At 42.9% G+C, this 15,066-nt stretch overlaps 1 protein-coding gene across 1 annotated transcript in view; it reads right to left on the reverse strand.

Moving 5' to 3' along the window:
• Nucleotides 1–15,066, reverse strand: part of epha5 (EPH receptor A5) — a gene marked incomplete at both ends in the record, with an annotated part of 54,281 nt that overhangs the window by 22,409 nt on the left and 16,806 nt on the right. Inside the window, 2 exons of the mRNA XM_079178862.1 lie at nt 3,672–4,010; nt 4,122–4,277. Of these exons, the coding sequence (XP_079034988.1) occupies nt 3,672–4,010; nt 4,122–4,277 (495 nt within the window). The remainder of the gene's footprint in view (nt 1–3,671; nt 4,011–4,121; nt 4,278–15,066) is intronic.

The raw sequence follows: 15,066 nt of genomic DNA on the forward strand, positions 1-15,066 counted from the left end.
TGCGAAAAAAATAACAAAAATGACAACATTTAAATGGCTCCAGCTCCTAAACCAAACATACTATACGCATACATCAGGTAAAGCAACAATCTGAGAATAAACTGCTTATTAAAGTCTCTTGTGAAAGTACCAACACTTTCACACTCAAATTGAAGTGTGACTCTAGAGGCAGATGTCCCAAAAGGACATTTGGAGACTCCAAATGTACGCGTGGTAACCAAATGTTATTCTGAGTCACTACATACATTTAAAAAAAATAGAGCTAAAATACTCACAAATTCAATGCAAACAACCTCGCTACCCCACGACTTTTATATCTATTATACATGACTAAAAGCAAAAGTAAGACACATGGGCAGCGCACCAGGCTGTGCTCTTATTTTTACCACCCACAACGCAATGCATCACCATTCATTTGATGAATTGCCAACAACAGCACAAACAATGTATGTGAGCGTTTAGTGTGCAGTTACCACGCAGTGCTCCCACACTGTGAGCAACATGAAAAACTGGGCACGAAGAAAGACATAACAGAGCTGAGCTACCGCAGGAACCCATTATATGATCATCAAGCTTATCGGCCGACAAAAGACCGAATTGTCTGCGATTATTGATGATTTATGGTCAATTAGATTATTTGTTCCCATGGTTTGGATTCATGAATGACATTTTTTCTTTTCTTTTTGCAAGTTAATTCCTACATCTTAATAATGGTTGATAGTTAGCTACCGTATCATAACTATTAAAGAGGTGCAAAATATACGACTTCCATCTTCTCTTTCTAATGAAGCTGCACCAGACCTCAGTGTTTTCATAATGTGTACAATCTCACCTTTTCTTTCCTCATCACAAACCTCCCCCCTCATTTCCACAGCTTCTTCCTCTACCTCCGTCCTAGTCTTCTGTCCTTCCCTCCCACCTTTCACCTCTCCTCCTCACGAGTACCAACATTTTAACATTCAGCAGGTCTTCACAGGAACACTGTGAAATCACCTGTTTCACGGATCCCTTATCGAGTGTGACAATTCCCACACATCAAAAGGCAGATCCTCCGACTCCTTCTCTCCGTCTCCGTCTCTCTGAGACTACCCGTCGGCCCCCGTTTCTCAGTACTTCGGTCTTGGTATCTTTGTTTGTGCCTTTTTACCCTCGCGAGCAGAAGCGCAGTAAAAAAAATACAGATGTTTACAACGCTGATCAAAGTCCTCATTGCGTAATTACATCTGTCATAGAGAGCCGAGGCAGGATGTTAAACTGCTCGTTACAATTAATGCTTTTGGATTATTGTTAACATGATTGTTCTGATTACTTTGGGAAATCACTTGAGAGCGAGGAGGTCCTTTGAAAGGGACAGTTCACATCTAAATCAAAATCCACATTTTCCCTCTTAACTGTGGTGCTATTTATCAATCTAGATGGTTTTAGTGCGAGTTGCCTAGTTTAGGAGATATCGGCTGCAGAGACGTCTGCCTTCTCTCCAGTATAATGGTACTGTATGGCACTCGGCTTAAGGTGCTTAAAGAAATCTAAAAAAAATGTAACTCAACAGCAATGCCTCTCTCAAGAAAGCATGACCCATTACCACAGTTCCTACATGAAACTGCTCATAACAAGGTCTGTGGATTCTGTTGACTAACCGGGTCGTGATTTCTGGAAAGAGACATTGCATTGAGACATAGCACCACAAGCCGAGCGCCATATTCGCCCATTATATTTGAAAGTACGCCACTGAGTCTCATCGCTTCCGTTAGGTTACAAACGATCTTATTCTAAGCCAAACCGTGATGTTTTTTCCCCAACCCTTATTCAGTGGTTTTGTTGCCTAAACTCACCAGGTTAACCACACGCAGACCTTCAGCATCACGACACTACGCAAAAGGCTGCCACGCCTGGGGCTTCTGCCCGTGAGGCAAAATATGACGAGTACAGATGAGTTCACATTGGAGGGTTTGTACACCTCGACATCCCGGTTGGGTGTGGTTTAATTAGGTGCGACAAAACTTCTGGCAACATCCGTCAATAATGCTGGATGTGGTCAGTGGCGCAGCACACAACAACCTTTCAGTCACAACACGTCCGTTAATTAATGTTATTCTATTGATCGCTGCACAAACTCAGCGGTGCCAGTGACTGCTTCTTCCATTTATTGCGTTCCCAACTTTTAAAGAGAGTATATTTATCAAACATCGACAGAAATAAAAACACGCCCTAGCCTAGCCTGTGCCTCATTCATGCCAAAGAGCAGATCTGTCTGTGACTCAGCCAACCATGTGTAATCTAATCTAATGTAAATCCTAATCTCTACACGGTCCAGTGGCTGCTAACTTTAATCTAGCCGCAACGCCAATGAACTGAATGTGGATTCTGTAGCCTGGTGTAATCCACTCAGTCTACAGACAGGCACAATGACAACACAGTTAGAGGGCCGTCGGTACTCTTGACTGTCAGACAACCATCTGCCCTCTCTCATTCTCTCTCCTACCACTGCTGCTGCTGCTACTTCCTACAGTTAATAGTCTGCCAATGAACCATTTGTTCAACAAACGGGAACAAACACTCCTTCAAAGCGGCTCCTTTCTCTAGCCTTCCCTACAGATGGAAGCCTTGGGAAGGAGAGCATTAGGCTCATATTTTTCTCATTTCATTACGCCATATGCTGCCCATTTCATTACAAGCAAATCAAATAAACTACACAGGCCCATACCACCCGTAAACATAAAAAAAAAATAAAAATGGTCTCCCAAAGCCCATATGAATTTTAATCTCCATTTAAAAGGAAAGCCAGCAAAGCTTTCCCTATTTACAGCTATGGGGAGTAGTTGGACTCTTTCATTGTCTAACGTGAGAGTGGTCTTTTATGTTTGGCCACTGTGCGGCTCACTTTAGTGTTATTGGTTTAGTGCCTTGCTCAAGCATACTTTAAAGTCACACCAAATTTCTAAGCTGCTCTGGCATGGCAGATAATGAAATATTCCCAGCAGCTACAAGTGCAAAACATTATACCAGCTAAAGGTTTATTTTTCTGCTTAGAGTTGATGAATAAAAGTACTTCCCAGCATAAAAATAACATGCAAACTTGCCTATCATCTGCCTGATTCATCATTTTTGATAGGCATGCAGAAGAAAAACAAACACCTGCTACCACAAAAGACACCCCCATACACAACCAGCCTGCAAATCAAGAGCTTTCACTCTGCCCCCGATTCCTGCAAAGATTGTTGATGGGATGCGCTGCCTAATTGAGGGGACCAAGCTGCTTTTTCAATGACAAATCTGAATGCAAAAACAGAAATATTAGCTTTCCACTGTGCAATGTTCCCTCATTCACTGCAAGGATGGCGCACGAGACGAAATTAACACAGCGACAGATTTGTTGGAAAAATAATGATGGTGATAATTTGATCATCTGGTGTCTTTGTTGCCAAACTAAGATATTTGCGCCAGAAATGCAACTTGCAGGTTGGTCTGTGGAAGTCTCCGTAACGAGGTAAAAAGAAAAGACAAAATGGTGATGATTTGTGTTGGGAAATTCAGAATAAGCTTGAATATTGGGGGGGAAAAAACCAAACAAAAACAGGACAGCTGTGGTGCTGATTGGAGAAGTCATGGGGAGGCGGCTGTGATTGGCAAAACAAAGTATTGACAGTTGTGACAGATCCGGCGCAACATACCTGCCTGATTGGTTGTCACATTAAGTGACACATACTGCTTGGCGTGCTCTTTGGCCAGCTCTGACACCCCGTTGACAGCCTCCAGCAGGAAGCTGTAGTTGGTGTGTGACTGCAGGTCGGCCACCATGACCGAGGTGTTTGACAGGCCGACGCGGCGCGGCAGAAAACGTACGTTGGGGCCGCATTCTTCCAAGCCCCTTCCATCTGGCAATACCTGTCTGCACAGGATGTTGTAGCGCACATCCTTCCTGCCACCGGTTTCCATCGGAACGGACCACTCCAGGAAGACGCTGGTCTCGTTGACATTGGAGATGGCGTTACGTGGAGCAGAAGGAGGGCCTGAGAGAGATGGAAAGAGAGGTTGGAAAGGGGTCACTACAGCAACATGGTATCCTAGAATACAACTGTGAACATCAGTTGTAAAATGCATGTGCAAATATAAATCCTCACGTGTGCAGGCCATATTGGGAGGGTCGGAGTCGATCTTATAGTATCCGTCCTCACAACTGCAAGCAGTGGCTCCCGTCTGCCTGGCCACGCTGTGGGGTGGACATTTACTGCAGGCCAAGGACTCCAGCAGCGAGCGATAAAACCCCACTTTGCAGACTGAAAGACGAGGAGGGGAGGGGGGGCGGATGCCATGGGATGTTTTGGGTTGGATAAAGAGGAGATGAGATGATAAGAGAAGACGTACAAATGGGAAAGGGAAGGGGGCCATGGGGAGAGAGGTAAAGAAAAAGAAAAAAGGTGGGGGAGAGAAAAAGCAGGAGAACATGGTTAGTTCTTTTGAAAAAAAAAAAAAAAAAGGAGGTCAGCATCGACATTTTCCCTGGGTGGTTGTGGTTGTTTTGAGGTTTCACATCAGAGATACCGCTGTAGCTGCAGAGATGAAATTAAAGAAGCATTCGGCTGTCACATTTGTATTTCTTCTTTGTTCCTTCTAAAGTCTGATTTTCTTCTCATTTCCCTCGGGGGAGTTATTTCTTTTGTCCAAACCCTGCCACCCTGCTCTCTTCCTCTGTTTTTTTTTTTATCTTAATCAAAAAAAAAAAAGATTATTATTTGTTTTCCTATTTTGGAGCTTCCCTTCTTATTCATAGTTTTCAATTCAGTGAACATCGCCTGGTTAAGAATCATGGGCATCTGCGGCACAATATTGTACCCACCCGGCCGCATATGGGAAACGTATACAAACAAGCACTGAAACAGACATAATCTCTCTTCCTCCCACACAGACATACACTCTGTTGATCTAAGTGGGACAGGTAGACAGCGGGGTGACACACTCGGAATGTTAACACGGGAGAATACATCATCAACCTCTGTCGCCATGGCTGCGCCCCCAAGCCAACCAATCACCGGCTTATCACGGCATCATTTTCTTCCTGATTTTGCTGTTGCACCCTTGACGGATACAAATAGACGGATGCAATAGAGGATGAAATGATGATGGGATATTGGACTGTCGATAAGCAGAGTTCTATACATACATACGACAGAGAGACAGTAGAGGACAAAAGAGAGGAGATATGATCTATGTTCGTCCTCGGAGGGCGTAAAGGTTAGGAGCTGTTGTTTTCACCCGCTCTTTTTTATTTTTTTTAAAATGTGGTTGCTGTGAAGCCCATTCAGGCTGCAGCTGGGATTAACAACTTCATAATTAAACTTCAGGTAAGGAGGAGAGGAGGACAATGAATAGGGGAGGGAAAAGTAGGTGAAAAGCAAATAAGACGAGGGAAGAGAATTGTGGGAAGAGAGGAGATGAGACAAAGGAGTAGTATGTGTGTGTGTGTGTGGGGGGGGGGGGATGTGTGTGTTTGTGTGTGCACGTGTGTGTTTCAGGCGTTAGGCAGCAATAGCTCTGATTCCCCTTGACGGAACCTTGGTCCACTGTCATGGAACATTAGGCCTGAAAAATTCTCCCTCTGCCCTGGATCGCTCTATGTCTCACCTCTGCTTCACAGACACACACACACACACACACACACCACACACACACACACACACACCTACACACACACACACACACACACACACACACGCCACACACACACACACACACATTCGAAGCCTCTGTGTGGCCTTGTGTGTATGCGTGGATTGGCTTAGCATGTAGGATGCCACACATGCACTAATTATGAGTTGATCGGCTCAAGACATCGCTTTTGAGGCATTCATGAAGCTGGCCTAGTTTCGAAGGAGCAGATAGTAATGCAGCTGATGAGATGATTCATGCTCAACAAAGCACAGACAGTAATGCATGTCTTTAGGGCTTATTTCATTCAGATGTGAAAAGATGGTCGAAATTCTTGATTTTTGCTGCCGCCGAATCTTTTGTGAAATGCTGAAAAAATGGACGCATAGGTATTAAATGCATGATTTGTATTGAATGTCCATTTACTTCATCTTACTCTGCTGCAGTCTAATGATGTAGAACCGTATCACCTTCCATGCGCATGTGTGTGTGTGTAGGTGTGTGTGTGTGTGTGTGTGTGTCTGTGTGTGGTGGGCTGAGGCATTCAGGGCAGTAGGACACACCTGATCCTTTGTCTGCTTCAGCCCGTTGCCCCGCACACGTTTATGGTTGCATACAGATTTATTGCCATAGTCTGGTGTCTAGCTCTCCTCGACTCCATCCTCAAAACCCCCATGGCCAAATCAATAAAACATGGGGTGGCAGCTCATTTCACAAAGACAGGCACACATGCAGGCAGTGAAGTAGACTGGAGTAGATAATAAGCAGCATGATAAAAAAATAAATAATGAAAAACCCTCTGAACAGATTCATAATTTGAGAAAGTATGGTCAGATATCATGCCAGTGTAACTATCATTATTGTCTTATTTTTGGTGCTGAACTCCCACCACCTGGTGTGGCTATGCTGCACTCCCTGAAGATCCCCTGTCAATCAAACAGTATGCATAGGGCACAGTGTGATACTTTGATGGCTCCTACTTGGATTTCCTGTTGATGAAGTTTTGAGCTTCTGTGGATTTACTTTTGTCTGCTGGCCACAGTGGCTGTCAACTGTCACTGTGGGGTATAACTTTTATATATTGTTTTTCTAATTACAGACCACACACACACACACACACACACACACACACACACACACACACACACACACACACACACACACACACACACACACACACACACACACACACACACACACACACACACACACACACACACACACACACACACACACACACACACAATATTAAATATGTTCCATATCTGATCCCGGATTCTTCTTGGCAAAGAACATAAAATTGCATTTGTTTGCTGAAAAATGTTACTACTGAAGAGATAGAAAAAGAGATAAATATAGATATTTTGCATAGACAAGTAGACATAAGGTGGTGTCAAAGATGATATGATGTCTTTTCATTAAATTAAAAATAATGCATTAATTTCCCCTGGAAGTTGCAAATGATTATGAGAATGATATAAACATTTGCAATTAAAATGTGCAAATTGGTGTGAAAAGGAAATCCATCGCATGCCACTTTAATGAAAGTCAATTCCGGTTGACTAAAACGAGCCAACAGTGTAGATGTTAAGGTATTTATTATCATTAATTCTAGCTCATTTTCCCATTTTGGATAAATAGATAATCCTTGCTCGACAGGAAAAGTGAACACAGAACATGTGTGGAAGTGAGCTGCGAGCATGCATTGTGAGACGTGATATGAGCGGAAAGAACTACATATATATCATGCTCCGTTTGACTGTATTCGTTTAATTATGTGTCTAAGGATTTACCACCCACAGGCAAAAGGGGGCATAAGGGTCAGGGCAGCCAGCTGAAGGCTGATAGTTGGATAAAGCAATTAAATTGCCACAGAGAGGGAATAAGAACATGTATGTTCAGTGTGGAATCTGAGAGCTGAGGAGTAGCCTTAAAGTCCATGGGGAGGCTGTCGGGAGAAGAGCGGAAATAAAACAATAAAAACAAGTTGACTAAATTACATTTATGAAATGGCAACTGGATTACTGTGCATGTGACTTAGTGATTACTGCTTTCATTTAAACTCTATAGACCATCTAGCATCATGGTGAAACAAAGGACTGCTGTAAACATTTAGCGATGGAGGGATGGTGATGGAGACGTTAGCATCGCTGTGTAGACTCTTGAGTCTTGTTTAAAGATTAATGAAATGTGACCCATTACCCTAACAATATATAGATATGGAGGGCATATGGCCAACTGTGACCTCTTGATCTAGTTCCATAGTTATATATTTTTAGTAAAATTGCAAATGAAGTACAGATTATAGTTTTTTTTAAATGACCAGTACCATACATTTCAACTCTCAAACCCACACTGTTTTACTATGTATATTTATTTTCTTCACTTAATTTAATCATCTCTTTATTATTCATCCTGTTAGATTTCCTAGAAATTAAACGTCTCCAGAAGCAAGGAACGGCTTAGATCTTTGGATGAGGTGCTTTACTTGCTAAATTGTCTTAAAAGGGACACACCCACTCACTCACTCATGCGAGCAAATACGGACATGCACACACACTTGCTGCGGTGAGATTAGTTATGGTCATGGGCGGCTGACTGAAATGGCTCATCCCTCATTGAGAATGCCATGCGAATAGACAGTGTTGGTGGTATTAGTGTGTGTGTGTGTGTGTGTGTTTGCGTGTGCGTTGCCCTTGGGCAAGCTGTCTTTCTGATGCCACGCAGCTTTTAATGCACAGCACAAAAGGGTAATAGGTAATTAATATGCAACACACACTAATGTGCCTGCATGCATTTGTGTGTGTGTGAGGTTAATACGTAATTAATATGCATCACACACTGGCATCCCAGGCAATTAAGGATCCAGCGGTGTCGGTTGATGCTTCTTAACGAGCGTCCTCTTTAATTGGAAACATTTCATTGTAAACATGTTGATTTATATGACTGGCTGTCGTTTGGTGGGATTAGAGGGAGTAAGCGATTAAGGCAGAGGGAGCGATACATACTCGAAGGGGGGGATGGAACAGAAGTTAAAGTTAAGGGCCACACACTGTGCATCAACAGAAGGTTGGATTTTAATTCATTTATATGGGGCTAAGACACAGCAAGGATGCAAATAGTAAAGTAAATTCCTAAAACAGAAATATAATCATTGGATTAAGGGACAGTATTCGCCAACCTTCTGGAGACATGACTAGTGCCAGTTGGGTAGTTGGCTAACGACATTGTAGAAAATGGAAAGTAGAAAACGGTCTGCAGTGATGGACAAGGAACAAAAGTAGCAATTCCAAAATGTGCGAATACTCCATTACACAATGCTTTCAAAGTACAGACGCAAACGCATTAAAATAATCGAAGTACACCTTATGTATGCATTGTTACATCATAAAATAGTGTATTATTAGCACGTTACTTATGCAATCGCATGCTGGTTAAAGTGGAGCTAATTTTATCTATGCTGTTGGGTAGTTTAATCCATAATAATGCTACATATTACAAGCTTGTCGTAAGTTGTGTGAAGAGGTTCTGCAGAGTAAGTGCAGCTACAGTTGGCCAGTAAATGTGGAATAAAAAGTGCAATATGTTGGTGACATTAAGTGGAGTACAAGTACAAAGTAGCATAAAATGGACATGCCCGAGGAAAGTACACATATTTCAAAATTGTGTTGTGCACAAACTGTATTTTAACTATTGTTACATTCCACCACTGAATTTCAAACAGAGCTTTACAGTCAGACAAAATAACGTCTCACACTATTTATCGAACGTGACATGAACTCATACTTCCATCTTTCCTGTCACTCTTCTAACTGTACACGGATTCAGCAGTATTTGGCAAGCAAGTAAACTTTGACAGAAGAAACACAAAAATGGTGAAGCTGAGTTTTCAACACAAAGCCCATGTTGTTAACAGATACCATTGTAAACTAATAAATCAGGCAAGGAAACACGGTAAATATCCTCTTCCTGCATTTGTCCCCCAGCGAGCCACTGGCCTAAAGGAACATAAACACAGCATGTGTGTGCGGGTCTATTTGTGTGTGTTTGCATGAATGACGGTGTCATACCTTCATGCATTATTGTTGCATTGCTGCGTTTGAGCGCATGTGTATGTGGCGATGCATGCTTACATTTGCGTATGCCTGTGTGTGAACACAAACAAAGCCAGATGATAAAACTACAACAATATACAATAAAGTCAATGGGGTTTCCTGTCTTTTGGGTGGCGGAGGAGGGTCATTGTTCAGCACCCATTTATTCCCAGGCCACAAGCTCACACCCAGAGGTCCAGCAGGTCACAATGGCTTTCCAACACAAATCAATTTATTGCCCCAGTAGGGGAGATTAAACATTAGCAATATATCATAATGTTAAAATCAAATGTCAAGTTACGCTGAACAACAATGACACCAGACTGCAGGTTATATTGCCTTTTCAGCATTTTTATGTACTTGATAAATGTACGGACGGACAACCGCAAACACAAATTACAAGCGCCCACAGATTGGGTGTACAAAGGTCAGGATCTCAGTGGCATTACAACACTCCTGAGACGTGTGCTGGAGGTGGAGGGCTGTCAGGTCAGACGTAAGTGCGTGGAATGGATGTGTGAAATCGGTTGTGAATCGAATAATAATTCCATTTGACCCATTTATGCAGACCATTTGTGTTTCCGTTTGCACAGCAATATTACATTGCTACGTGTTTGCACAGACGCACATGTGGAGACTGCAAGTCCCAACTTAAATTCACCAGATGCTGTTTGCACTTTCATTCCATTCCCAGGAAAATGTGTTTTGATGTATTTTTTTAAAACAGCCAGATGTTATAATAAATGAAGAAAAAAAACCTCAACAATGTTGTAAAACTGTTATTGTTTTGTCAAAGCGTATCATTTGGGAAAATAATCGCCTGACCTAAATGCATCAGGAGTGTCCACAACTACCAGTCTCACCAGTCCTACGAGCCAGCGCTGACTGGTACTCTGGAGACGACCAGGCTTTCATGGAAAGAAGCTGGCTCTGCTGAACGCAGCATTTTATTAATATTTCACCAACTGCAGGAATGTGTGTGTCTATGTGCGCTTCTGTCTTTGTGAGGACATTGCGGCTGGCCCGCATTTCTTTAAAGAGGCGTTTGAGGGTTTAGACTTGGTTTCAGTGGTGAGGTGAGAATTAGGTTTAGGTTAAGGCGAATGAGGATAGGCACCTAGTCATGTTGGTTCTGGCTGAAGATGGGGGCTAGGTAATGCACCGTGTCAATTAGGGTCCTCACAAGTATTACAAAACACATGTGCACGTTAGCAGGGGGGAGGGTGACGGGGAGGAAGCACTTCTGGGAAAGTCAGTTTACCCAACAAGCACTCAGGAAGCACTTTAGTTGTCATGACAGCATCACCACGTTGAGATGATGGCGTGATGGAGAGGGGGCTGGGGAGGAAGATGGAGGAGAGAGAGAGTAGAGTATTGAAAGAAGTCCGGAAGCAGCTTCCAATTGAACAGGATCTTAAAAGATGAATGGCAGCTCTTTATGCAATGAATCCAGTCGATTCATATTTCAGGGGATGACGGAGTCAAAAAAGGCTTCCTGCCACTTGCAGATGTCGGCGCTATGATTCACCATGCTTCTCTGTCTCTTGAGGAACTCAGGGATGAGTAAGGCTTTCTGAATACTGATAGCTTAAAATGATAGAATTAAAAAAAAGGCACACTGCGATAGATACAGGGGAGCAAATACCAGACTAGCGATGCCATTCAGGTTGAGCGAGTTCAGATCAAAAGTTTAGGCTGCACCCATGCAACCATGACAGAGGGGCTACTATTGATTTGTCAACACTGAAAATATACATCGATCAACGATAGATGACGGTTAAATAACTGTGTCTTGTGAATCCCATGTGAGATGGGCAAAATGTTTTGCATGTCACTAAAACAAATACATTTCAATAACTGACTAATTGAATTAAATAACTAAAGCAAGGAGGTGTTGGAAGTCAGACCCTTATCAGCACATATTGAAAATGGCAGATGCCGCCACGATCATGCGTGTACCTCTGTGTTACGCAAGCCCCTGCAATACCCGTGTCACCATCAACCGCCGGCCCCGCACTGAAAACGTGAGCCGCTTGTTCGCTATCCCATAATTCCCTGGAGGGGAGAAGGCAGGAAGCTTCCTCGCATTGCTACACCAGTGGGACAGTTTCTGATGGCAGCAGCAGCAGCACCACCGTGACCCGATCGAGTTTGACATAATGCTGCAGTGACGTCTGACAGGCAGGCAAACACAGAGGAACATCAGGGGAGCCCTGACACCGAAACAACGTATTGTCGAGGGGAATCCAGCTCTACCCATGGCAGACTTAAGAAGACGCTCGTGGAACGGAATACTCCGTGGTTTTTGTTCTTCTACCAGTGAGCGGCAGCTCATCATTTGGTACAATTCTTTTAATTGATGATACTATCAGTCGTCCTCGTTGTCATTCGTATTCCTCATCTTCTGTCATCCTTTTTCCTCTTCTCTGCCGACTCTCGCCCTCCCCCAACTCCCCCCCCCCCCCCCCCCACTTCGCTGCCCATCTTATACCTCCAAGTCTTTTCTTCTGTCACTTGAATTTAGTGCAGCCTGAATCCAAACATCACCAAGCTGTCAATCCCAGGATTCCATTCAGCCTTTATTTCATCTTCCCAACATCCAATATAGCACTTATTCCACTGAACCAACAATGAATCCCAGCCCTTATTCCAAGATTTCAGTCAGCTCATGTGACATTATTCCATCATTCAAGCCAACTATTTTATTTATAGTCACTTATAGACATATCCTGGTCCCAGAAACCCAGAAACTAGTACTGACCAACCTGACTGTTGTTAAGATAGTGTGCCATGTAAACACCTCATCCAGGTTTCTAGTCAGCATGCTGCTACGTCTTCAGCTACATTTGCCTCGTAGTTAATACAATAAAATAAATCCAATAAATAAATCATGAGTTAAAAAAATAAATAACTAATGTAATCATGGTGAATTTATATCAACGTCTGGTTGTAGTGCGGTATTGTGGCTTTCATCTTCTATTACTGGTGGTCAGATAGAGAAGCCAAATCCAGCAGAGGGTTTAATGCAGTTCTGGCAGCCAAGACTACAAACTTGGTTCTTTCTTAACTACTCACAGTAAACAAATGCTAACTAAATGACAGAAAATTGGCTGAGAATAATGTACAAAGTGATATACGTAGACAGGATTCATCATGCTCAATGCAAACATCATACCATGAATGCGATCCAAACCATTCAGCTGTTATTCCAAGAACCCAACAGTCAATTCAAACGTTACTCCAATGTTCCATTCAGCCATTATTCCCACATTCCTTCTAGTGTTCATTCAGCCTAAATCACATCTGCGAGGCTGAACTCAATCTACAATCACCCCCCCTCATCCATCTGCCCACTTCTATCCTCAGTTATCCTTCCTCTATTGCAATCACCGCTGAAACAACACTCATCCATCTCTCTGTCTCTCTGCCCTCAGACCCCATGGTGAGAAACCTTCCATTTATCTTGGGTCCCCTTGTTTTGCCATCACATTCCCCTCTCTGTAATCCTCCCATCCTTCCATCCATCCATCCATCTAGTCGTGGATGCACTCCTCCCCCCCTCCCCCCCAATCCCCTCTCTTCAGTCTCGCTGGGCTGACAGTGCTGCAGGCCATCACCAATTATCCCAGCTAAAGTTGTGCCTACATCTATACATTACACACAACCACATACAATATCTTTAGATGTCATCTGACACAATATCCGACATCTCTGGTATAAGGAGCCGGCATCCCCACACGGTTCGTATGTAAATGTGTGTACGATCTGTGTCTTTCATTCTTGCTACGCTGGCACTCGAAAATGAACAAATACAATGGAAACGGATTATCAGTTTAATCCTCCGATGTCATACGAGTAAATAATACAAAAAATACTAAAGTAATCAAACACCGAGTCTGGACAATAGCAGCACAAAGCAACGAATAACAACACAAATCCAACAATGCATTTCTGTACAGATGTTACTGTACAGTGACAATGTTATGTCCAACAGTATTTCCCCTCTATGGAAACTCCTGCTGCTGGTGTATTGTGGTTAAATGTATTCCATAAACACAGATGTACTATTGTGTGTGTGTATGAGTGAGTGAGAGAAAATAAGACGGAATAAGATTGTTTGGGGGGAGATTTATTTTTTCTATAAAAGAGTATTACTGTCATTTTTGTGTGTGTGTGTGTGTGTGTGTGTGTGTGTGTGTGTGTGTGTGTGTGTGTGTGTGTGTGTAAAAGACAGGAGTGCTGATGAAGTGGCAGCAGTAAAGAGGAAGAGAAAGAAGGAGGGATAGAAAGGCAATGAGTGATAGGCAGTCGCAGAAAGATAAAGCGAGAGAAAATAAAGACAGGGGAAGAAGGACAGAAGAGTGAGGTGTAGACATAAAGCAAATGAGTGAGACAAAGAACTCGAGACGTGAGACAGGAAAAAAAAAAGACAAAAGAGGGGGAGGGAGAACTGTACGCAACGATTTCTGTCCTACATTCACAGAGGCTGCGTTAAATCACGCTCCACTAGGCAGCACATGCAGCCAAACCAGCCAGGATCAACACACATTTTCTCTCACTTTGTACTGTACTCCGACCTGCAACCCGCTGATTCACAGACTCGGCCTACTGGAAGACCACCATGCTTAAAGCACTAACTGAAACGGCGGAACAGGCTGTAAAATAGAAAGTTGTTATCATCAATGCTGCATGTCTTTGTTAAAACACATTCACTGAGGAGGGCAAAATAGACATAATAGAGCGGGAATGAAACCACTAGACCCAGTGCAGGTTCTCATATCCAGACAGACAGATGTTCAGAACGTTCACATCTGAAAAGCAGACACCGTCCCGAAAATACATAAAGAGACTGAATACATAACTCCTCGCAGTATGGAGTCCAGGAAAGCTTTCAAAACGGGATTAAACACTTGATACTGCGATGTGAGCGAGCGAAATGCACATGAAAAAAATGTTTGCCAAAGCAGAGAACACATATGGTTACAAAGCTCAGAGAGAGGAAATCCTGCCATGTTTCTCTCTGTAGACACTTTCAAAGGCCGTCAGACTCATCTGCATCCGAAACTGAAAATCATCTGGTAGCTTCAATAATTGCTTGGAGGGTGTTCTACTCAGACAGCTCACTATTTAGGTTGTTTACTTCATTTTGCTGCACGTATGGACCACGATACGAAACAAAAAAGAAAAGAATCAATCAATTCTACTATGAGCAGCGGATGTGTTTTTTTTTGTCTGAAACGTTTAACCAAAGAGCCACATTTGCATATCACAAAGCTCGATCTTCATGAAATGCAAAACTCATTAAAATGAAAATCATCTAATCCTT

Source organism: Pholis gunnellus (genome assembly GCF_910591455.1).
Source record: "Pholis gunnellus genome assembly, chromosome: 18".
NCBI lineage: Eukaryota > Metazoa > Chordata > Actinopteri > Perciformes > Pholidae > Pholis > Pholis gunnellus.